This window comes from Macrosteles quadrilineatus, unplaced genomic scaffold (assembly GCF_028750875.1).
Source record: "Macrosteles quadrilineatus isolate MER2022 unplaced genomic scaffold, UCM_ALF_1.0 Scaffold_3__2_contigs__length_128488019, whole genome shotgun sequence".
NCBI lineage: Eukaryota > Metazoa > Arthropoda > Insecta > Hemiptera > Cicadellidae > Macrosteles > Macrosteles quadrilineatus.
This window is the reverse complement of record NW_026542596.1, coordinates 126,431,950-126,457,833: the sequence shown is the minus strand read 5'-3', so window position 1 is coordinate 126,457,833 and position 25,884 is coordinate 126,431,950. Positions and strand designations below refer to the sequence as shown.

The following is a 25,884-nucleotide window of genomic DNA, read 5'->3' as shown; positions in this document are numbered from 1 at the left end:
GCTATTAATTTGTTGTATTTAACCACAGCCACCACTGAGCTATAATTCTAACTGGAGGTAGCACTGAATGTCAAAGATGCGTGTCGCCAGCCGCCATGTTTGCGTGAGTCTGGTGTCATAAGAAGCCATATTATTGCTATAACTATTATTATACTTGGCTTAAAATACCTACTTTGTATGGTCGCCATTTCAAAGAAAATTATTAAAGTATTAAAAGTATTCAAGTATGACAAAAATACTCACTGCTATACCAACCTAGTTATAAGAAGCCATGTTATTGCTATGGTAAGAAAACTTACTGCTATACCAACCTAACAAAATCAGCGACTCGCTTTTGACAGACTTCTGCCATGGCAGTGCTACCTCCAGTTATAATTTTAGCTCAGTGACAGCCACCTGTAATTTAACACACATTAATCGGGGGCCTCTTCGTCCCACACGCCCCATTTCCATGGAGTACCGAACCAGAAACTTGAGTGTTAGGCATATGAAGCCATAAGGTTATGGCTTAACATTGTATGTTGCACGACATCGATTTTGCTTCCACCATGATCGATAGGCATGCTTGTTATAGCAATCTATATCTACTGCACCGTTCTAGCATTCATTGCTATTCGGAAGAATTGATTTAAAAAAGCCCATATATTTTCTATAAATCTGATGAGGTGAATAACCCTATCTGTCAACCTTTAAAATGAAAAAAAAAATTGTTTAGTTTAGATTAACAGAAATTTTCTATACTACTTCTTCAATACTTAATAATCGGCGCTTCGTATATTTTTGTAGAGTAAAGTTGGCAATAGATTGGTTCATGTTTTTTTGCTATGTCGTCTGCTTCTGCTAATCTGCTAGTCAACTTCAGCTAATAAAACTACTTTCTGTTTCTATTTTGATTTTTGATAACCCCACCCACCCAGCTGCTTGTTAGTTGTTGCTGTTTGTAAAATTGTTTGGCGGCTTTGGCTTATTATGGCGAAAGAAAATTATTGCCGCATCTCATAGAATGTAATAACAATAGGTTAACTGGTTTGTTTTTGTAGTTTCAATTGGACAAAATATTTTTGGAATGAGAAGTATTGTTTAACAAGCAATTATAGCCTTTTCGTTTCAAATCACTAATTTCAGAGTGTTCTTTTAGTTGTAATGCGCATAGGTATACAATGGAGGTTAGTAATAGTTTGGTTTGTTTTTCTCTAAGGGCCATTAGGTTTGTTTGTTTGTGCAATAAGCATCTAGTTTGTCGTCCTTATATTTTTGACTATACACCTTGTTATACAGACTAGTTTTTTTTTGTACAGTTTCTTAATGGGCTATGCTAATATCGATTGGATTCGATTAGTAAACCTTCATGCAATCCTTTAACCATCAGCAAGTTGGAGTTGGGTTGGTTAGGTTAGGTTATGATAGTTTAGTTTTATAATAGACAGATTTAAAAATATCGATTATTATCCAGTATTTTCAATTCGATAGTTTCAATCGATATTAGCATAGCCCAGTTAAGAAACTGTACCCGTTTTTTTTATATGTACTTATTTGCTTTTGGCCTTTGTTTAAAACTTATGAGAAGATTAAACCTATTATATTTTTGATTGTGTTTTAAAATTCAATTTCCCTAAACGGTTTATACTTACTTATACTTGTAGGTATCCCATTAGTAGCACGGGTGTGCCATGGTCGTCAAAGTTTTGGCCTATTCTTGATTTAAAAACTCTTCGGTAAAAATTTCCCTGAGTACAGTTTCTTAACTGGGCTATGCTAATATCGATTGAAACTATCGAATTGAAAATATTGATTAATAGGCTAACCGATATTTTTAAATATATCTATTATTAAATTAAACTAAGCTTAGCTTAAATTACTAAAGCTTAAGCTTGGATGTAAACTTCTCCGCCTCTTCAATTTCCCTTATGCCTGCTGGAATTTTATTGTAAATTCTTATGCATGTAGGTCTTGGTCCATCTCTCACTAAACTGGATGAAACTTGTGGTAACATTGGTGGTAACAGTGGTTGGAATGTAAGCCATGAATAGTAATCTAACACTTGGGTGGTTTAAATTACCCAAGGTAACTTATTATTTTTTCCATTTTTACTTTGAAGTTAAGTGCTAAGTATTTTAGTTGGTAATGCTAATTACTATATAAAGTGTGATCTTATCCTTTGTGCAGACGGGAGATAATAGACCAGAAGAGCATGTTGAAGCCGGTCCTAGCACATCTGCAATTTCGGCACCACCCTCCTATCACGGCTCCCCTGCACCGGACAAGGGTCCCCCGCCATCATATGAAGAAGCGATTGATCCTAATGGTGAGTTTAATTAAATATGCTAAGTATAAGGACAATTTTGAAAACTTACCAGTTTTTTGGGTTAACAACGTAGGCTAATTAACAAGCTGTTTAGGCCTAGGCCTATAAGGTTTACAGAGCCAAGATGCAGATTTAACTGAAATGAAACTTAATTGGCCGATTGGGGATTCTTAACTTAATATTCTGAGTAAAGTAAGTTAAATAACTTAAGGTAACTTAGGCCTAACTATAACATAAGTTATCTTAGCACATTTTGTCGATTCCTACCAATACTTTGGATAGGGATACCATTTTGTAGAATATTCACAAACTTAACTTGTGTTTCCTCTTTACTGGATACTAGGTTTGATTGTATATGTTACCTATCATTATCCCTGAGATCAGAAGTAACTCGTACAAGCTGCTACAATTCTTTTGTTTCTTACTTTTTTTGTTGAGATAGACTACAGTTAGTTGTGGTGTGCATGCAAGAGTTTTACATTAAATTTGTCTTAACCTATTTTATTTTTATTTTTTCTTATTGAAGATTTTCATAACTAGCCTATTTAGGTTGGTTCATTGTTAACTTTTGTTCATTGTTAACTTTTGTTATTTTGTACACTCTTCTTGTACCAATCTTTGTAATTAATAATTTGTTATTATTGTACTTTAGTTGTTGTTTTAGTGCTTTAGGCCTATTGTTATTTATTAACCAAATTGTAAAACTTCACAAACAAATTAATCAAACAATCTATCAATTAATCAATTATTTAAGATGGGGACGCCACTAAGTGCGTATTTTAACCCAAATATGAGTGAAGAACGAGTGACACAATCTTGTGGTCTTGTTAGTGACTAAGGCCGACATGTTTCTTAGACACAGTTGTTAATTAACACCCCATACAGCCAATGGCAACTAAGGGACCTACAGTTTGTAATGGAATCCGAACCACATTTTTTCCCTTGTAATTAACGAGTTACAATAGTTCCTGCTATTGTTACTTCTTGAATTATCATAAGAAACAAGAATTTCTACTTGATCTCGTCTCAAACTTAAAATCAAGGTCTTGTCCATCCCTAGTCTTAAAGAGTTACGAAGCACCCTGTGTAGGGCTACCTACCAACAGATCCACTACCTATTTCTCAAATCTAGTTACAGCAGTAAAGCTATGAGTTATTGCTATAGTTATGCACGTCATGTATGTGTTGTATTTTGATTTATGACTTGAACGTCTTGCCACGGATCAGTCCAGTTAGTTACCTCCAATTTTTTTAAATCTTGAGTTGGGCCAATCGACATGTAATACGGCTTGAGTCTAGCTTTATTATTGAAAAATATAAAATTGGTTTAAAATGTTGCTAAGTGATAAAAAAAAACAGAACAAATTAACAAGTGAGTTTTTTCTTAACTAAAAATGAGTGATGAAGGGCGCCTGTGCTACATATGCTTGGGGGAAGATGGGGAGGACGAACGGTGGGTGTCTCCTTGTAAGTGTTCCGGGAGTCTCAAGTGGGTTCATCAATCCTGCATCGTCCTGTGGGTTAGAGAGCAAGAGGCGACACGACCGTTTACGCCAGCGTTCTGCTCTCAGTGTAGGACACCGCTGAGACTTATACCACAGAGAAGCCTGCTGGTGTCTACAATGGATATCATCAACAAAAACGTGTACCACATCTACAAGTATTACGCCTTCTGGATCTTCGGTATTGGAGTTTTGGATACAGTCTTTTGTACCTTTGCAGTCTACGCACAATCTCAAGTGTATGGCTTGGACGCAACTCTGAATGCTCTGTGTGCATCAACTCATTTCCACCAGTCCATGCTGTCTATGCATTTTACAGCTATGTCACTTGTAGCGATCAACCTTCCGTGGGAGAAATTATTGTTGAGAGAGTTGCAAAATCTGGGTAGACTACCCGCGTTAAAATGGATTTTCCCAGAAGAGATTCCTGTTCGCTACAGAATAATAAAAAAGGTAGATGTTTTGAATGTTGTGATCACCAGCACTTTACACCCTGTTGTTGCAAGAGTGATTGGTAATTTTATATTCCCTTTTGTAGAATCAAACCTTCAAAGGGTTTTATTGGGAGGGCTGTCTTTTCTTGCAGTAAAGTGGGTTCTGTCCATGTACCTTCAGCATAAAAAGGAACTTCGTCTGAAGAAAATGAGGATCTTACCCTATCAAGTTATTAATTCACTTACAGTTTCTGACGAAGCATTGTAGTAGAGATTTTATGGACGATACAAAGGTTGATGATATATTTTGATATGTAATCATGTTAGTTATAAATTTGAAAAGTAATAAATAACTAGGCCTAGTTTGATTATTGATTTTGAGATTGTAGATTGCAGTTTCAGAAAAAATTCTCTTGATAAAGTTATTATGTTTTATTTAAATACAATATCGAAGTGATCTAATGATTCTGCTAGAGCAGATTAGCATTTAACATTTTAGAGAATCAGTAAGTAAGTTGAAGGGGTGTGAATAAACTGTATTGTGTTGAAATAAAATGAAATACAATAAAACCCTTATACCATAAGGTCTAATAAGAAATGTAAATCAATTGGATAGTTGATAAGCAGGGCCACATTTCCAAATAGGTGTTTGCAAATTTTGGAAACAAATTAATCATATTACACCAAAATATTGAACACCTAGAATCTCAAAAAATTGGCTTGGAAGTAATCATTGAGGAAATTAAACCACACATTCTTGTAATTACTGAACACATGTAGCAACTCGCTACAAGACAATAGCGCAAGTCACGTGACACAGTTAGGTGTGCTATAAGGATATAGACCTATATAAAAAGAATATTCTGTCACACACCAAGCGACTAAACATGACCGAGATGGACTGCCTCTCTTCTCAAGGAGAACAGAAACATGAGGAGCTGCAGGAACCCAATTCAAGTCAACAATCCAATCACTCTACAGTGTCCCATACTATAACCCCTTTTTTAGAAACAAGCAGCCTGAAAAAAGCAAAAGAAAAATCTGCAAATCTCCAAATAATTCTTGTGTAGCAATAATGCACCAAAATATTAGAGGACTTGCTACAAAGACGAACAGACTACACCATATTCTCAATGACACAAAACCAAGCATTCTAGTCTTGACTGAACACGGACTGAAAAAAACAGAGCTAGAAGCTACAAAAATTCCCGGCTACTCTTTAATTACCCACTTTAGTAGAGAAGAACATAAACTTGGAGGTGTTGCAATATATTCCAAGGAATCCCTTGCTGATACAGTATCAGCTATTAACATATCAAACACATGCCAGGAGTTAATTTTCGAAGCAGCAATGATTCCCATGCAGACAACAAAGAAAAAGGATATCTACATTCTGGGAATCTATAGACCACCAATCGAAAATGCAAGAATTGCCCTTGACCTCCTATCAGACACGCTAGAACTACAAGAAGTACACAAGAAAAACCTCACACTCATCGGTGACATAAATATCGACAGGCTCACCCAAGATTCCATAAACACCATGCTGGAAGAAGAGTTAACCACACAAAACATCTGGAGATTTCCTCTAGAGGCCACCAGAATAACCCATGACACAGCCACTTCAATAGACTGTATATGCTCAAACATACCATATGCATATATTACTGGACAAGTTGTGAATACTGGTCTATCTGACCACACTGCGCAGCTGTGCCTGCTGAAAACACACCAAGAAGACACTTCCCAAAGATTTGTAATGAAAAGAAGCCTAAACAACACAAACCTAAACAATCTAAAGGCTCACCTCCATCTACAAAATTGGGAACATGTTTACTCTTCACCGAATCTTGAAACCTCCTACAACAAATTTCATAATATTCTTCAAACAGCACTGGATTATACATGCCCATTAAAGAAAACTAAACTTAGTACAAACAAAAAACATATGAAGTACTACGATCCTGAAGCAAAATACCTTAAAGAGAACTTTTTGAAAGCTCTGCAAAAGTTTGAGTTAACAAACAGAAATGAAGACAAATTAGAAATGATTAATAGAAAAAGGATATACTACATGAAACTAAGAAACCTAAAAATGTCCTCAACAGCTAGCTTCATAGAACAAGCTGACAACAAACCAAAAGCACTATGGCAAGTTATAAACAAGGAAAGGAAAGGAAAATGTGAAGAGAAAGCCCTTACAGAATTAGAAATAAATGGCAAACTCACAAACGACACAAAAGAAATGGCCGAACACTTCAACACATTCTTCTCAAATATAGCAGAAAATACCCTTGACCAAAACAGAGCAATCGTTATAGACCCTGAAACAGTGCTGAATGGAGAGGAACCAGTCTGCCCAATACACCTTACCCTAACTTCAACATCCTATAAAGAAGTTAAAACGATAATAAACTCCCTAAAAGCCAAAACATCAAGTGGAATAGATGAGTTTTCCTCTAAGATGATAAAGCACTGCTCTCAAGAACTCATCTCTCCCCTGGTTTATCTTATAAATAAATGATTTAAAGAAGGCAAATTCCCATCCGCCATAAAAGTCAGTAAAATATACCCCAAACAGAAAAAAGGACCAACTGAAAATGCTCAAAACTACAGGCCCATCTCTCTCATCTCCAGTTTCTCTAAAATCATAGAAAAAATTGCTCTGGCTAGATTTATGGCACATCTTAATCATAACAAACTCTTAACTGACAGCCAACATGGCTTTCGGAAGAATAAATCTACATCCTCAGCTATAACAGCACTAATTGAGTACGTCCTAGACCAGATAGAAAACGAACAATACATTTCCGCCATCTTCCTTGATTACAGTAAGGCTTTTGACTGCCTGGGCCACGACCTGATATGCAAGAAACTCAAAAGACTCGGTATAAGAAACTCTGCGCTAGAATGGTTCAAAAGCTACCTAACGGGACGTTCACAAGTCGTGGAACTGAAAAACTCATCAAATGAAGTCACAGAAAGTTTCAAATCTTCAAAAAGCAAGCTGACGAGAGGAGTTCCACAAGGCTCTGTACTAGGCCTGATTCTATTCAACTTATTGACTAATGACTTCCCCAAACAAATTGAGAGTGAAAATGCTGTTGCAATCATGTATGCAGATGACACAACCATTTTGATCTAGGACATCACAGCCCAAAACCTTTACCTTAATTCAAAATCGATCCTAAATAAAGCTATCCTCTACTCAAAGAACAATGACTTAGCAATTAACCCCACAAAAACTACAACTCTGAATTTCAGTAAGAAAAAAGACATAGTCCCTCAATTAGAGGATGTAACAATAGAAAACCACACAAAATTTCTCGGTGTTATCCTTGATAACAAACTAACATGGAAAGAGCACATCAACCACCTAAGCAAAAAAATCAGTACTGGAATATATGTCGTCAGAAGAATAAACTACATAGGCGGACTCTCCGTGGCCAAAACAGCTTACTTCACACTGGGAGAGTCGCATCTTAGATATGGCTTGACAGTGTGGGGAGGAACTTCAACAAAAAATATGAATCGAATTCTTGTCCTTCAAAAGAAAGCCATAAGAGCCCTCGCCAACCTTGTCCCACCACAGACTTGCAGACTAGCATTCGCAAACCTAGGAATCCTCACAGTGGTGTCTCTCTACATACTTACAACACCCGTCATGGCCCCAAATTTGCACTACCAGTTCACCGAACAACTCTTTGGGAGAAAAAACCTTCCTACACCGGCTTTAAGCTGAGGAACCATCTACCTGACTACCTGAGAGACCTGACTGGCAACAAGCTACACCAGGAGTTGAAGAAGTGGCTAACCGCAAGACCCTTCTACTCAATAAAGGAATTTTATGAAAATTAACATGTACAATTCACTATTGTATTGACATTATTGTAATTCTTGACGAATTAACAATAAAGAATATTGTATTGTATTGTATTGTATTGTATTAAGTTACAGAGTGAAAACTGGATGGATGTTTATATGGCCCCTACAGAATGCAAATATTCCATATTTAACAATTTATTTCATCAATATTTTATCGAGTGTTTTCCAGTAAACTTAAAAATTGGCAGCAATAAGAGAAAATAGATAAATTATGATTTAAAGCAAAAGAGGGATGTTATTGTTAATGTAATTAAGGGAGTTAGATTATTAAAACAATCCACATGTAACAATCTTAATATCTTAAAGAAAAACTATAGATCAGATCTCTTAAATGCAAAAAAAGAGTATTATAACAACAAAATTAAGTAATCACCTAACATTTCAAAAACTGCTTGGTCAATAATAAACAAAGAAATTCACAATAGTAAAAAACAAAAAGATACTGAGGGCATTGTGTTGAAAAATGGTGAGAAGGTGATAAGCAGACCCGAAGAAGTAAGCAATTTCTTTAATTAATTGTTTGCACAGACAATGACCACAAAACCAACTCAACCATGCTTTTCCACTCAGGATGACAACAATATAGATTTTTCATTTAATTCCATTTTTTATCTAAAACCCGTAACTGACACTGAAACTGAAATAGTTTCAATTATCAAATCTTTCAAAAACAAAAAATCATCTGGATATGATGGTTTATCAGTCACAATTCTGATAAACTTGCAGCAGTGCAAGGTTGTTGGCACTACTGGTGCGGTTATGTATAGCAGAGAAATCCGTTAGCTCCGCTTTTAAGTTAAATTTGACATAGAAATTAAGTGCAATTCCGGTTTGTGATAAGTTGTTCAGACTAACCTAAAGTCCGTTAATAACGACCGGTTTTAGTGATAAACTCTCCTGATTGTGGTTAGTTTGGTCAAAACTGTGGTGCGGCAACGTGGACAACGTGGTCGATATTGTGCCGGTGTAAACGAGTACGTCTCGCGTCGGTGAACTCATATGGACACTGTAACTCAAGGTAGTTGTCTTTTGTGAACATTTTTCAGTGAAGTGCTATTTGATGCCTAATTCAAAAATAGGTGATTTTTTTACTCCGGGTGGCTCAAGATTTAAACGTTCACGTGCCGTCTTCTCACCTGATAGCCCAGACAACATTGAGGTTAGCAACATGGGAGATGCAAAGGTAGGCGACATGACCCTAGCTCAGCTTATGTCAGGATTAAGCAGTTTACTAGAGAGAAAATTAGACGAAAAGTTGTCTAAAGTAGCAACCAAGGACGATATTATAACCATAAACACTAAAGTAGAGGAATTAACGACTGAAAACGTTGCTCTTAAAGAAGAAATCATTTTGTTAAAAAGACAGGAAAAGGTTGTCCATGAAAAACTAATTGACCTGGAATCGAGATCTAGAAGAAATAACCTAATATTTAAAGGTTTGCATTGGACCGGGAAGCGACCAGACTTCAGGGAAGTAGTGAGGGAGTTTTGCCGAGAGGTGTTAGGTTGTTCAGAACGAGTATGGGTAAACAGAGCTCACCCTATAGGTCGAGATGGCAAGTCAATTATCGCACATATACCTGATGACACTGACCTGGAATATATACTCAGTCAAGCTAAAAACCTAAAGGGGACACGTCACGTTATTCACCGCGATTTCCCACGGGAGATAAGGCTAAAGCGTTCCCGGCTGGTGGCTGTTCGCAAGGAAATCGACCAACTCGTCGGAGGTTTGAAGATGCCACTGGTACACGACCATCTTCAAGTGAAGGGCTCGAGGTTCACGTGGGAGGAGGGAAGCTCAGGGCAGGACCACTCGACGGGGCACTTGAATTAAGAAGACTATTCAGGCATGATTTCTCCAACTTCCTCGTAGAACTATCGAAGAAAGACACTGAACAAAGAAACGAGTTACCCCTGTCGACGCCACAGACCTACGCCGAGGTAACATCTCACGGGACGACAACACCAACTACTCAGAAGACGTTACACGCAGCATCTCAGGAGACGTCACACTCAGCATCTCAGGAGATACCATCAGACCAGGACCAGACAGAGGCAACACAGATGACTACATCCCAGGACCAGGAGGCAGTGTGAGGGGTCCACGCCATTCCTCAACAGGATGGACATTGTAACAGCGCAGGGCAGCGAGTTGAGAGACAATATTTTAGAATACTAGTATATAATATCTGTGGATTAAAGAAAACGGTTAGTGATAGTTTATTTTTAGATTTAATAAGTAATTATGATTTAGTTTTTTTATTAGAAACTTTTGTTTCTCAAAAAGACGTAGATTTTGTTTCAAGTAAGTTAAAAGATTTTAAGTTATTTTTCAAATCAGCAACAAGGGAGTCAAATCTGGGAAGATTTAGTGGAGGGGAACTTATTTTAATAAGATTAACTTCACCATTCTGTAATAGTCTAAATTTTATTAACGAACAACAGTTTAATTTTGTAAAAGCGAGTTTCAAAACCACTGAAAGTTGTATCTACATTTGCCCTTTGTATCTAAATTTCAATAGTTGGGACCAGGATTTTAATAATTTGCAACATTTTTTAAATAATCACGAGAATGACAATTTGGTTCTTTTGGGTGATTTAAATGGAAGAATTGGAGAAGGGCAATCTTTTTCAGATGGGGAATTTATAAACATGAATAAAAGCTTTGTCGATTTTAGAAAATCTAAAGATAAAACAACTAACAGTAAAGGGCGAAAGCTGTTAGAGATGTTTGATAATTATGGTTTAATTATCTTGAATGGGAGGTCACCTAGTGATAACGAGGGGGAATTCACTTTTATAGGGCCAATGGGGACCTCAGTTATAGATTTCGCAGCTGTTTCAGTAAACTGTTTTAGCTTATGTGCCGATTTTAAGGTGCTCCCCTACCCAGGCTCTGATCACTTGCCGCTTGAAATTGTAATAAAAAATGTTGGAATCAGCTCAGATGAAAGGGAGAGGGGAGAAGGTGACATCTTGCCTTTGTTGCCAAAATTAAAATGGACCAATGATTTGTATTATAAAGAACGGATTTCAGTAAATATATTAAATAGTGTATTATTAGAGGATAGTCAGGAAAACATTAGTAATATTACAACATGCATTTTTAAATCGACAAATCATAAAATTTGTATAGGCTCAAACAATAAATTAGCTAAAAAACAGCCTTGGTTTGATTATGAGTGTATGGTAGAAAGAAACCGTGTGTTTAAGCTGTTAAAGTTGTATAGAAAAACTAACTCCTCCTACATTAAAAACTCATATATATCTCAAGTAAAAATTTATAAACAAGTGTGTGAATCGAAAAAGAAATTATATTATGAAAATATTATATTAGATTTGAATACGCATTCTGATAGCAAGACGTTTTGGCAAGCCATTAATGCATTAAAAATGAAATCTGACAATATTGTGGGAAATATTTCACCAGAAAAATGGGTTAAACATTTTAACAGTTTGCTGAACCCCCCCCGCTCCTGGCAGGTGCGATAAGTTATGCGGAACCTCTAGTAGATAATGCTAGATTAGATTGTGAGTTTACCAGAGTTGAGTTAAAGAATGTATTGACCGCGGTCAAGGCCGATAAAGCCCCAGGCATGGATAGAATACCTTACGAATTTTTTAAAAATGCGCCCGATAATTTTTTGAACTATTTACTGGCAGTATATAATCAAATTTACCTGACTGAAAAAGTTCCTACTTCTTTTAAAGAATCCATAATTTTTCCTTTGCATAAAAAAGGGGATATAAATTCAGTTGAGAATTACAGAGGTTTGTCTTTTATAAATTGCATTGCAAAAATATTCACCAGCCTTCTTAATAATCGTCTGCAAAGCTTTATTTGGGAAAATCAAATACTAACGGAGTTTCAAGCAGGATTTAGAAAAGGATACTCAACTATTGATAATATTTTTAATCTAACTTGTATGATTAAATTAAGATTGGCTCAAAAAAGAGAAAAATTATACGCGTTTTTTGTTGATTTTAGCTCAGCGTTTGATACTATTGATCGAAAGGCATTGTTGTTTAAATTGTCTAACCTGGGAATATCAACTCGTATGCTCAACAATCTGAAAAGCTATTACAGTGAAACCAGTTCAAGTGTATGGTGTGGAGATGGCATCACAACCAGTTTTAACACCAATACAGGTTTAAGACAGGGATGTATTCTCTCACCTACTTTATTCAGCCTATTCGTAAACGACCTGCCAGAAGCGGTGGGGGGAGGTTGTAGTTTTGGAGGAACTAGGGTTAACATACTTTTATATGCGGATGACATTATTCTCCTCTCTCCAACAAGAACTGGGCTTCAACACATGATAAGAAACCTGGAGACCTACTGTAATATGTGGAATCTCATTGTAAATTTAAACAAATCAAAAATTATGGTTTTTAGAAACGGCGGCAGACTTAAAGAAATTGATAAATGGTGGTATAAAGGTGATAAAATTGAAGTAGTTAACACATACAAGTATCTAGGAATAACTCTTTCAAGTTCTTGTTCTTGGAATAAGTATTTAACGGAAAAATGTAGGATGGGTAAATTTGCTATCAGTTCAATTTGGAATAAACTTATAATTAACGATAAAATACCGCTGAGCTCAAAGATTGTTTGTTTTGAATCGGTCGTGCGTTTGTCTTGAATCGGTCGTGCGGGCCGTCATATGTTATGGAGCTCAGGTATGGGGATACATTGAAAGCGATATAGTTGAATCAGTGCAAAAAATTTTTATTAAAAAATTATTGAAGTTGCCGTGCAACACTCCAAACTATTTACTATATTTAGAAACTGGATTTGAGAAATTATTTTTCTATACCTTAAATACACAAATAAATTATATTTTGAAGGTGTTATCCCTGCCACATAACAGGTTGCCCAGTATATTAGCGAAACAGGTTCTGGCTAAACATATTTTTTGGTGCAGAGAATGGGAACGATTAGGACAAATTTGCCACATTGATATTCATTTTGATGTTGTTGAGACAGACAGGCTGAGAACAGATTTACAATCAGTGATGGAGGTTTTGCGGGTGAAGTGGAGGGGGGAGTGCATCGACAGAGCTCGTACCTCTGTATTCCATAAACAATTATCAATGCTTGACCTTGGCCCGGAACTGGGCGATAAGAGTCCGCTTTTCACCAAAGATCGTGATATAATTTCATGGGCAATAAAGGCTAGGGGAGAATTAATTGACCTTAATTATAAACCTTGGATTGACAAAAATCATAATTGTTCTTTGTGTAATTTAAATGAATACGAGACAGTTTACCATTTTGTGTCAGTTTGTCCTATTTTAAAGCAATTAAGAAAGCAATATTTTGGGAAAAATGTCCTAAATGAAATAGAGTATGTTGAATACCTTAATGGGAGGAATTGGCGTGTCTTGGTTGATTATTTGAAAAGAGCCTGGCAGTATAGATGGGTCTTTATCAAAGAATTTAATTTTTCAACTTAATATATAGAAATACCCCTGTTTTATTTTTTGTTTAGTTTGTTTAGAAAAAAAACAAACTTAGTTTAGTAAACTTCAGATTACCTTTTAAAGCTCGTTTTAGACTTCAGTCATAGTTTGTTTTGTTTTGTTAAATGGGGCAATATTATAGCAATACTAGCTGACCCGGCGAACTTCGTATCGCCTAAGTTATAGGTTTCCCCTAAGACAGACCGATGGAAAGAAAGTACCGTTACGTTTAATTTTCAAGATGATCTCGTTCGCATCGCTCAATCACGTCCTAGTTGAAGTTCGTTCGCTACGCTCACTCACCTTTGGGTTGGAGCTCGTTCGCTACGCTCACTCACCTTTAGGTTGGAGCTCGTTCGCTGCGCTCACTTGCCTTCAGGTTAGCTCGTTCGCTACGCTAACTCGCCTCCAGGTTGAAGTTTGTTCGCTACGCTCACTCACCTTTGGGTTGGAGCTCGTTCGCTACGCTCACTCACCTTTAGGTTGGAGCTCGTTCGCTGCGCTCACTTGCCTTCAGGTTAGCTCGTTCGCTACGCTAACTCGCCTCCAGGTTGAAGTTCGTTCGCTACGCTCACTCACCTTTTGGTTGCAAATTAGCTGTTGTCATAAATGTAAAAGAAATAATAGTGCTGCACCCTGTTGGTAATCCTTGTAACTTTAATGCTATTGAACATCATAGAACAGAACCAACTTGTTTAATTGAAACAGCTGTTAAGATTCATTAATTCCATTTCTCATAAGGTTAACATGGGAAACTCCAGAGCCACTGGGGTGGAGCCCTTTTAAGAATTTCGAAACGGGAAATAGTTTACGTCCGATTCGCATACCTACAGAATTTACACACCAAATTCCATAACGATCGGTGAAGTCGTTCCGGAGGAGTTTGCAGACAAACACTGTGACACGAGAATTTTATATATTAGATTAATTAAGGAGAGGTTACTTATTTTCTTATTTATTTTACATTATATTTATATACATATTTTGTTTCTTTAAAAAAAAAGTATATAAAGAAGGTTTAATTTAGTGTAAGTTTTAAAATTAAGTGCCAACCGAACAGACGGTTATTTAACCATTGTTTCATAAAGTGTAATTTTTTACCTGTTAATGTATGTACCAATATGTTGTAAATAAAGCACTTATTCATTTCATTCATTTTCATTTTCAGTCACAATTCTAAAGGAGGTAAAAGATTAATTAAAGTTTATCCTGACACATCTTATAAATTCTTCATTTATCACAGGCTATTTTCCAAATCAATTAAAAAATTCTAGGATCATACCAGTTCATAAAAAGAATTCTAAAAATGACGTTTCTAATTACCGACCAGTATCAGTTCTTCCCACAATTTCTAAAGTATATGAAAAAGCAGTTTACAACAGATTGATAGAATTTTTAAGCAGATCAGAACAAATCGATAATGAACAGCATGGTTTCTGGGCTGGAAGATCAACTGTCACTGCAGCAATTTGTCTCATTGAAGCCATAATAGATTCTGTTGATAAAGGCTTAAATACTGCTGGAACGTTTATGGACAAGTCGCAGGCCTTTGACAATGTAGATCATATGGTATTGCTAAACAAGCTTAAGATAAAGGGCATTAAGGGTGTTGCACATAAATGGTTTATTTCATATTTGGAGAATCACTATCAATTTGTAGAACTCTCTTATTTAAAAAAAAATTGGATACAGAAGACAAAATCAGATTTACTACAAATACATCTAAGGGTCCCTCAGGGTTCTATTTTGGGACCTATTTTATTTATATGCTACATTAAAAACCTACCAAATGTATTGAGTGAGTCAGCGAGTACATTAAGCACATATGCTGATGATGTCAATCTTAAAACTTCGGGTAATTCAATTAATGATATTGAAAATTCTACCGAATTAGAGCTCAAAAATATTGAAAAATTCTTAACAAACAACAATTTAACACTAAATACAAACAAGACAAATTTTGTTTTCTTTCATACAAACAAGATAAAAAAAGATCAAACCCCTAAAATTACTCTAAATAATAACCCAACCAATCAATCAAGTGAAATCAACCAAATTTTTAGGCCTGATAATTGATGAACATCTAAATTGGAATGAACATATTAAGTACTAGCTGTAACCCGCGGGCTTTGTCCCGTTTAACTTCTTAATTTTCAAGATTATCTCGTTCGCATGGCTCAATCACGTCCTGGTTTAAGTTTGTTCGCTACGCTCACTCACCTTTAGGTTGGAGCTCGTTCGCTGCGCTCACTTGCCTTCAGGTTAGCTTGTTCGCTACGCTAACTCGCCTCCAGGTTGAAGTTCGTTCGCTACGCTCACTCACCTTTTGGTTGCAAATTAGCTGTTGTCATAAATGTAAAAGAAATAATAGTGCTGCACCCTGTTGGTAATCCTTGTAACTTTAATGCTATTGAACATCATAGAACAGAACCAATTTGTTTAATTGAAACAGCTGTTAAGATTCAATAATTACATTTCTCATAAGGTTAACATGGGAAACTCCAGAGCCACTGGGGCGGAGCCCGAAAGGATTTTTGAAATAAGAATATGCCTATATGTTAATCGGGAATGTGAGCTATCATCATGCCAAATTTCAGCCCAATCCGACCAGTATTTTTCGCGTTCACTTGTCACAAACATACATCCATACATCCATACATCAATACATCCAAACTTTCTCATTTATAATATTAGTAGGATTTGGTTGGTAAAATTAATTCTGGCTGTTTTAAGATCAATGGCTTATCTCTGTGATAAAGCTGTGTTAAAAATGATATACCACTCGCTTATAGAATGTCATATTGGCTACGGAATCGAAATTTAGGGTGGGACAGACAAAAGAATTTGAAAATTTTAAATAAGGTTTTAAACTACAAAAAGAGGCCATTAGAGTTATTGAAAAATTTAAGGATAAGAAGTCTGTGAAAAAGTACTTTAAAGAAATGGAAATTTTTACAGTGTATGGTTTGTATATTTTTAAAACTATTCAGCATGTTCATAAAGATAAAAACACTTAAGTATCCCATAAATACAATACAAGGTGGAAAAATCAAACTGTAAAAAGTCATCCGGCTGGAACTTTAAAAAATGAAGCCTTCGTAAAATCGGGAATTTATTCATAAGAAGTTTGCCTGCCTTACTAAAAAAAGATTAAAACAAAAACAATTTTTTGAAGAAACTAAAATCATTCTTAATTAATCTGGCTCCCTATAGTATAGATGAGTTTCTAAATTAAAAATGAATTAGCTATCCATTCTTAAATAATTGTCAAATTGTATGGTTAATTTTTTTAGATTAAATTGTATAACCAATTTTGTATGCTTTGACACTATTCATGTATATAAAATGTATAAAGTGAATAAAGATGATTTAATTTGATTTGATTAGGTGAACTAGGCGCACGCCTAGGACGGCAAATTTTATGGGCCCCAAAATTTAGGAAGATTAATAATCAAGAGGATGTTTTGATCTAAAAATAAAAATGTTAAGCAATTAATTTTGAGAACTGCAAAAATGTGATTTTAAATACTTTGAGTATAAAAAGATTTCAGAACATACCCATACTGAGGCAGTTCAAACATGTTAAATGTAATCCCTGAAAACTTAAAACTACAGCTATTTCATACTGGGTTGAGATAGGGACCTCTGGGTTTCTCCGGAATTTTTTTAACTAAATGTCTTTCAAAATAAGGTGTCATTTAATGGGGCTTTTTATTTAAAATCTTGAGCAGCCCTGAAAATAACCCATCTTGGGTTTTCGGACGAAATTGGGACACCAACAAAAAAGTGCACTTTTATGCTATAGAGATGTGCAGCTTTTCCTGGTTTAACCCATTAAAAAGCGAATAGGGAGTCTCAAGACTTTTTACTTTTATTGGATTTGATTATCTAGGATGATTTAATCATGTTGGAAGTTAGCTTTAATAATATTCAGCATTGATTAATATTCTAAAATCATTTGCTAATATTTTACCACAAATAAAAAAATACATTTTCTATTACAACATTGAACCACCTGCACGGCGCACACTGAGTCGACTACGGTCGACTATACGGCTCAGCCTTACTTACCTGACTCTGGCATTTTACCCGCGCATTTCACCATTCGACACCAGCCGGAAATACGTCACAACCTCGTGTTCACCAGCCTAGCATTGCCGTCAGTGCACAGGGTCTGCTTAAAAAAACGTATGTCATAAAACATCTGTACACCAAATTACATAATGGATATTATCTCCAAAAGTAACAAAAACTTTGTTACACGAATATCCAATTTAGGTGGTTAACAATTGAAAATTTTTACAATTTCAACATTTTACAACTGGTGGAGTTTTTTAGTGATATAAGGTAACTTGTTAAATCCACAAAAAGTGTTCCGATGTAATCCACTTAATGAGGACGAATTGGCTAAAGTAATTGATTCTTTGAAAAATAAAAACTCTTACGGATATGATGAAATACCAATAACAGTTATAAAATTTTCAAAAATCGCATTGATAAAGCCTTTATTACACCTGATAAATTCATCATTCATTTCTGGCATCTTCCCGACAAATTGAAGATTTCTAAAACCATACCAATCTACAAAAAAGGGGATGAACTTAGTGTAGAAAATTATCGTCCAGTTTCTATTCTCCCTTCAATCTCAAAAGTTTTTGAAAAAGCCATGCATGGAAGACTCATGCTATTTTTAGAACAAAATAGTCTTTTAGATGACGAACAACATGGTTTTTGCAAAGATAAATCTGTCACCACAGCTCTGATCAATTTTACTGAATCAATTATAGAATCAATAGACAAAAAAGAAAGTGTTGCTGGTATTTTCATGGACCTTTCCAAAGCATTTGATAGTATATCACATGAAAGGCTGTTACAAAAATTACATTATCTTGAGATTCAAAAAACTCCTTTGCAGTGGTTCAGGTCATATCTCACCAACAGGCAGCAATTTACAGAAATCAGTCATATAAACAACGCTATAATTTCAAAAATTCCCTCCGCAACACAAAGTATAAAGCATGGCGTCCCGCAAGGGTCTATTCTTGGACCCTTGCTTTTCATTTGTTATGTTAAGAATATGCCAAACTGTCTATGTAACAATGTAATATATAATTCTAAACTCGTACAGTATGCTGACGATTCTAATCTTATTGTATCTGCTAAATGTCAGATTGATTTGGAAGTAGCAGCTCATATAGAATTATCACAAATCCAAGAATTTTTTGTAAACAATCAATTAATGCTAAATTCACAAAAAACTAATTTTATTTCTTTCAGCACTAAGCAGAACAAAAATAAGTGTAGCCCTCATATTTTCATTGACAAAAAAACAATAAATCAAATTGATTGTACAAAATCTTTAGGTATCCATATATTGATGAATGTCTTAGGTGGGATCATCATGTAGGAAGCATTGTGCGAAAGGTAAATTCTGGAATCTATGCCTTGAAAAGAATGTTTTATTTAAGTGACCTAGCAACATTAAAAATAGTTTTTCATGCCCATATCCAATCACATATATCTTATGCAATAGTAGTGTATGGAGGCACTTCCCAGAAAAATTTAGATAAGATACTTGTTTTACAGAAAAAGGCAATAAGAATAATGTTAAATATAGATTATAATGAGTCTGTAAAGCAACATTTTGTCAATTTAAAACTATTAACTGTGTTTAGTTTGTACGTACTGGAATGTATCGTACATGTAAAAAATAACCAGGAAAAATTTAAAACGCATTGTGAAACCCATCAATACAACACTAGAAACAAAAATAATATAGTTCTACCGAAACACAACTTAGAAATGTATAAAAATAAGCCCTCATGTGCCGGTGTACAGTTTTTAAAGTTAATACCAAATGAAATAAAAGATATTAAGGAAAAAAAAAGTTTTGACAAAAACTTAAAGAATTTTTGATAGAAAACCCCATCTACTCAATAGATGAACTTTTTATGAATGTATACAGCTATAGATAGTTTTATTTTCTGTATTTTTTGTTTAGGTTAAGTATTTGTACATAGTAATTATAAGCTTGACACTATTTATTGTACGTTTTGTACATAATATAAATAAAGATAATTTGAATTTGAATTTAAATTATACACCACCCACATTCCAAGTTTCATAAACAGGATTGTCAAAATCGCCAATACACGCTCCTAGGACCGACCGACGCCGAAACCGAATTGCTTCGTTTAGGGCACCGAGCCGAGGTGTAGTGCGCGGCATCCGGCTCATTGATTACGTGTATTTTAACATTTTAAAAGGCCGTAGTCGACTCAAAGCGCGCCGTGCTTAAGACACCAACCTTTTGGCCATAGAGAGGATCTTATGTATAATAGAAGAACAAGTTTTTGTGAAAATATATTGTTGATTATTTCTTGTTAATTTTTAATATTTGGCAAAGATATTTGTTCTGGTAATTCTGTCTTCTTGATGTGTGTAACAGTGGTTTTATTTTCTAGCGCCACCTCCCTCATATGACTCATTGTTTGGTAGAGTCAGAGAGGTTCGCAAATCCTCTTCAGGATTTCTTGACTTCTTCAAGAACTTAACAATATTACTGATCGGAACAAGTAAGTAAAATGTATCCATTGGATGAATGTGCTGTTGAAGTTACAATTTGTAAAACTTCAAAAATATGAGAATATTGTTTGAATCTTTTGATAACCTATAAAGTATAAGTTTGGGCTGGCTATTCTTTTAGTTGCCCTACAATTTTATTCTGGTCATGTGCAGTCTCACTCATTGCTTTATGTTATGTACATAGGCCTGAGGTCTAAGTGAACTGGAAAATGAAAGAATACAAGAAGGGCTACCAACAATTAAAAATTAAATACTACCATTGACTATAGACAGAAAATAGATTAAGTTCAGGACCATCTCACCAGAGTTTACTAGTGTATTAGCATTGACTATTGGATACAGTTGTTGGTTGTATTAATTGTCAAAGGTATTAGGTTGAATATTTTTTAAAACCAATGCAGTATCATAGCAAACAGCTGATTGATTGATCACTTAACACAGAATATTGTCATTAGTTGGTGACCATCTCAACAGATTGCACCACGTTTTTTTGGCTTCAAAATTTTACATTACATGGGAAGTCTATACTGTGTATAGTCAATGATACTACCAACTCTTAAAAATAAATAATACCCACCAGGAGGGTATAGGCTGGGATGAATTTTTACAAAAATATTATTCTTTAAGCATTTTTAAAACAATTTGCCAGTAATATTACATATTTGAACATTACATCTTCAATTTTATTTTTAGCAAATAGCCTGCTATAGCCTGTAAAAACAATGCAGCATTTTTAAGTTGTGTTTAGCAAAGTGCTAAAAATGATACCACAGCTTAAACCCTGCTAACTACCCTATTTTAATTTAAAGTTTACAAGTTTTTGGACATTTCTCTTGGTGTGATTATTATGAAAGTAACAGAGCAATATATTTGTTTCAGTTGGCTGTGGGGTGGTTTTCACCATCACATTTGTCATTCCTGTCTCTATGATCGTCGTAGGTTTGGTCTACCTACACGAGTGTCCAAACAGTGAATATATTCCCATTTTCTTGCTTGTTGGAGGTAAGCTTTCAGTGTTAAATACTTTGAAACTGCTTAGCTTATACTTGGTGTAGAACTTCTGTTGGGATTTTTTTGGATTCAGGATTTATTCTGATAACATTAAAGATGAATTAATACAATATAAAAAGTTGCAGCTTAAAAAAAAATAATCGAGGCGTATAATGTACAAGTGTGCGGGGCAAAATCTTTTGGAGGGAGTTGGAAATGCAGTAAAACCTTTTGTTTTTTACAATATATAGCTGATGTTGGTTCAATTATTATGATAATAAAATATGTCATATCATCTGTAGTCAATATTACACCTATACCATGATAAACGAGTTGGTTCCCGATTGGGCCTGATAATGAGCAAAATCATTTACAATTCTAACATATTTTATCTATATTTAGTTTACTATCTTGTTGAAAGTTTAAAATATAAGAGTAAATATGTCAAGTTGTATTAGAATATGTCTATTTTTATATAGTGTATATAGTGACGTTATATCAACATAAAATAATACAACGTCATATGTTACTGACCAAAAGAAAAATGAACCTCAGGTATAACAAAAAGCCCCCCATACGTTAGGTGATTTGGTCGCCCGTCGTTGGGCGATTAGATTGCCGGTCAAAACGTATTTTCTACTCCAGCAAACAGTCAGACAATATCATGTGCTAATCAAATCAGAGTTTGTTGATCAGTGTGAGAATGGAGCTTGAATTTACAGAAAAATAACAACAATTTTACATTAAATATTGAGAATGAATAAGCAGTTGTTTTACATACTGTAAAATTAAATTACAAAGATGATAATACTACATCAGGCGACGCTAGTCAGACATCAGTGCGCATGCATGGGGTGAATATCGCTCAGTACCACACACTTGGCAATCTTGTTGCCCAGCGATCTCTGAATTACCGGTAATTTGGTGGATTGCCAGAGAAAATTGAGTGATCTGGAAGTCGCCGGGCCATATCAAAATCGCCGGCAATCCGATTGAAACACCCCATACATTGGGTGACTAAATCGCCTAATGTATGGGAGGCTTAAGAGAAAACAAAACATTTAAGTTAATAAACTAACAGCTGTTGCAAAATAAATATTAAAATGAAATATGAACTATACAGCTGTGGCAAAGTTCATGTCACACGCTGTGAGGTGACTTGAAGTCCAGGGAGCTTGAATTTTACAGGTTAGGCGGCTTTTTTGAGTGATGGTTTTGGAGTTTAGATATTTTGAAGTTTTTTTAATCTTGAATTGTTGACTAATTAGATTACACTTGTTGGGTAGCACATATGCTGGCTTCACTCTGTCTAAGCTCAATCATACTTGTTTACCATTCTGCGATGTTACCATAAGGATTGCCTTGAACAATTCCTACAGACAGCTGACTCAGACCATCAAGTGGTCAAACTGCGTGCGCATCCACATGTTGAAAGGAGAGTTTTGGATGCTAGCAGCCTAGTATAGTCTGCCGCATTTGAACCAATGCCCAACACCCGATTTTGTGCATCTCGGGAGGCTAAAAGCAACCGGCTGCTCGAATTTTATCACCCCAGCTGGGATGCACAAAATCTAGAGTCCGGTGGCTTTTTTAGCATCCGATGCTGGTATCCTTAGTTTAATTGCCATTAACCAATTGCCATCCCCATTTGATCGCCCCGCTTACCTCCCACATGCCATCCTAGTATAATCATAATCTTATCCTAAGATGTCAGCAGTTAGTGGTAGGTTGGCTCAGCATTGTGTGATGTCCAGGTGGGTTCGGAGTGCTGAAGCAATTGCTGCATCTCTCTGCTCAAGTGAGAGTCAGAGAGGAGGAGAGAGAGCAAGAGAGGCTGAGACAAACCCCGACACAGACACTCATCTCTTGCTTCATGCTGGGCTGGTTTATCATAGGTAATGTCCATTTGTAATTCCATTTGCCACCTTGAGACATTTTTTAATATTTTTCTCTTACTTTTTTATCTATACTATGTGCAGAAATTTATTGACACTAAACATTGTTGCTGATGTAGGCTTACCTAAAAAGCAAAAAGTCCACCCTTACACAAAAGACACATAATGAAACCCAATAATTAGAGTTATGTATTTAATGCATATATTTTGTTGTTTCTTGAGGATGGGCTCATTAAGGCAAGACTTCCACCGTAAAACAACCTTAAAACATAGCCTCGCGTGCCCTGTGTTCCATAAATTCATGACACTGTTGTTTTATGTAACGGCTCCTGATGATGCAATTGGTGCCGCATTTTTGGTGTACAGTCATATGAAAATTTAAACAAGGAGATTTGTCGAGAGAGCATTTCATTTCAGTTTTAGGTACTATAAAATATAAACAATACAAAGAGGATAACACCTTATCGGATATATCAAGAAAACAAACTAGGTGTTCTGACGTGGGTGTGCTTAAAGTATTAAAAGTACCATGATAAAATAGAGGGTTAATTTAACCATTAGAAGGTTACAAGTGATCTGCTGTTGCCTCCCCATGACTTTTGTATGTTTCTTCATTTAATTCTATATTTATATTTAAGTGACTAGTGTGAACTTGTTACTCACACATAGGCATTGTTTAAGTGGGACTATTTTATGTTTTAAGGAGTTTAATGTTATTTTAATTTCATTCTTGGATCAACAGATTTGGTTTACTTTAATTTATGGATATTATGTTTTGTAACGCTCAATACTATTTGCCGACTGGTGGTCGTATGCATTGGAAACCTTTCTCTCGTAATAACTGGGTTAACTCAGTGGAGTAATCATAAGGTCACCGATTCAATCCTGAAAAAAAAATGTTTAACATTGTGAAGGTTCGTTACTGGATCCAACTGTCCTTGATCATTGGGCTTTTAATAAATGGTCCTGATTAATGAAACAGCTGATCTTATTCAGTAACAAACCTACACGGATTTCCTCACTCCATTCTACACTCATCTTTCACTCATATTTGGGTTAAAATACTCACCGAGGGGGCGTCCCCATCTCAATAATTGATAATCGTATAGTTGTATTTTATAAATCCTGTTGGTGTATCCACATAACGCCATCTTTCCTGACGCCAACGGTATATCCCATAATTCCCTTATTCACTGTAAACCGCCACTGTACTGATCTCACCATCCACCATGTTACTAACTTAATACAATGTTTCATTTTAGCTTTAGTACCTACAACAACTAAGTCTCAGATACATATTCAGTTTGTTAGAGCTAAGTGGGTCAACGTTACTACTAACCAACTCATGATCTATTGTAGGCAGTATGTGGGTGTACGGTGCCAGTCAGCCCAGTTTTGACCGGTCCAACCCGCACTACTGTAACAGGTTCCTGTACACGTTCGCGCTGGGTCTGGTCACCTCGGTGTATATATCTCTGGCTGCTGTCATCATGTGCATGTGCAGCGCCTCTGCTGTTGCTTTCGTCTACCAAGCTCACGCCGGCTCACAGGAGTTCAGGATATAAATGTTCTCGCACTATATCTTACAGCTCTCAGCCAACTGTAATTTTCTTCAACATTAAGAGCCTTTGTCAATCTTTTTTGGCCTACAGATTACTGGAGGTTTTTCCAAACAAATATAAATGTAGGGAATACCTGCTATAGTATCATTCACAAATAATGCAACTAGATTGGTGCCAAATTTGTGTCATCTTAGGATGTACTTGGATATGTGTCTGTTACAGTTATCATATGCTTAACACTTACTCCAAGCGAATAAAATCTATGTACCCACTTGTGTACAACACTAAAACACTATTACGTAAACATGAAAATATACTGCAGTCTTATTATAAAGCCCAACCAGAGTCTGAAGGTGGCACAAAAGCTAGTTGCTAAGTACAATAATTTAAGGAATTTGCAAAAGCAGGTATTGACAACATTTAGAAATTTGTCCATTGCCAGTCTCATTTATACGGTTTTATTGTATTGATCGTCAGGTTTTATAACAATGATTTAAATAAGCAGTCACAAAAGAATTATTATAAAAATGTCAATGTTGACCAAAAAAGAACATTTTTTTAAATTTAGGTGTATACAAAAAAATTGTTTAACTTTTTATGTTTGAACCACATCTAAAATCATGTCAATGAGAACAGTATTCCGAAAAAAATTCAGAACGACATATTGTAAATCTTGCTTTATCACGTGGAGTGCTGATGACGGGAATTCCTGATTATTTCTTAACCTTGAAATAAATGCAACTTTCATGTTCAAACATGTTGACCGCACTAATAATGTTAAGGGTTCAATTACACTACATCATTTTGTACCAAAAGTATGGATTTTATTATTTTTGCATCGATGATAAAGACTTTTATAGCTATAATTTTTTTTATCTCAAATAGCAACAGTTTTAGTTGAATGTAGATCAAAGTTAATATTGTTTTGCGTAAGAAGGTTTAGTTGGTTTTCTAATTAGAATTTTTACTTGCTGTGTAAAAGTTAAAAGAGTAAAATTTAGTTAAATATATTTTTATACCTTTCCAGTTTTAAGTATACATATCAAGTCATTCTGGAGGTCTCTCAAAAAACATCACAGTTTAAACTTTGGCACAAATATTTTAATTTAGCAAATTCAAATTGTACATTGTTTTAAAATTATTACTGTTTTTTTTTTGTACAAAACATGTTATTCACTGCCAAATATATTTTTCATTGTGTTTTTTTGTAACCCACTTCTTGAGTGTCGTGCTACACTGTTTTTCTAGGCTATCAGAAAA

General features: G+C 35.3%; 1 protein-coding gene across 1 annotated transcript; it reads left to right on the top strand.

The window, feature by feature from the left end:
• The first annotated feature begins 1,014 nt into the window (after window positions 1-1,014).
• On the top strand, window positions 1,015-25,513 carry LOC128989911 (transmembrane protein 272-like). The gene is made up of 6 exons (XM_054412041.1): window positions 1,015-1,166; window positions 2,167-2,305; window positions 20,057-20,167; window positions 21,057-21,179; window positions 22,922-23,062; window positions 24,422-25,513. The coding sequence occupies exons 1-6, from the start codon at window positions 1,161-1,163 to the stop codon at window positions 24,625-24,627; spliced, it is 726 nt and encodes a 241-aa protein (XP_054268016.1). The 5' UTR covers window positions 1,015-1,160; the 3' UTR covers window positions 24,628-25,513.
• The last annotated feature ends 371 nt before the right edge of the window (window positions 25,514-25,884 follow it).

Bases quoted from the DNA above. Each gene is read 5' to 3' on its own strand.
- LOC128989911 (XM_054412041.1), top strand. The intron at 21,180-22,921 runs GTAAGCTTTCAG...TGTGATGTCCAG, and splicing joins CATTTTCTTGCTTGTTGGAG to GTGGGTTCGGAGTGCTGAAG. The intron at 23,063-24,421 runs GTAATGTCCATT...GATCTATTGTAG, and splicing joins GCTGGGCTGGTTTATCATAG to GCAGTATGTGGGTGTACGGT.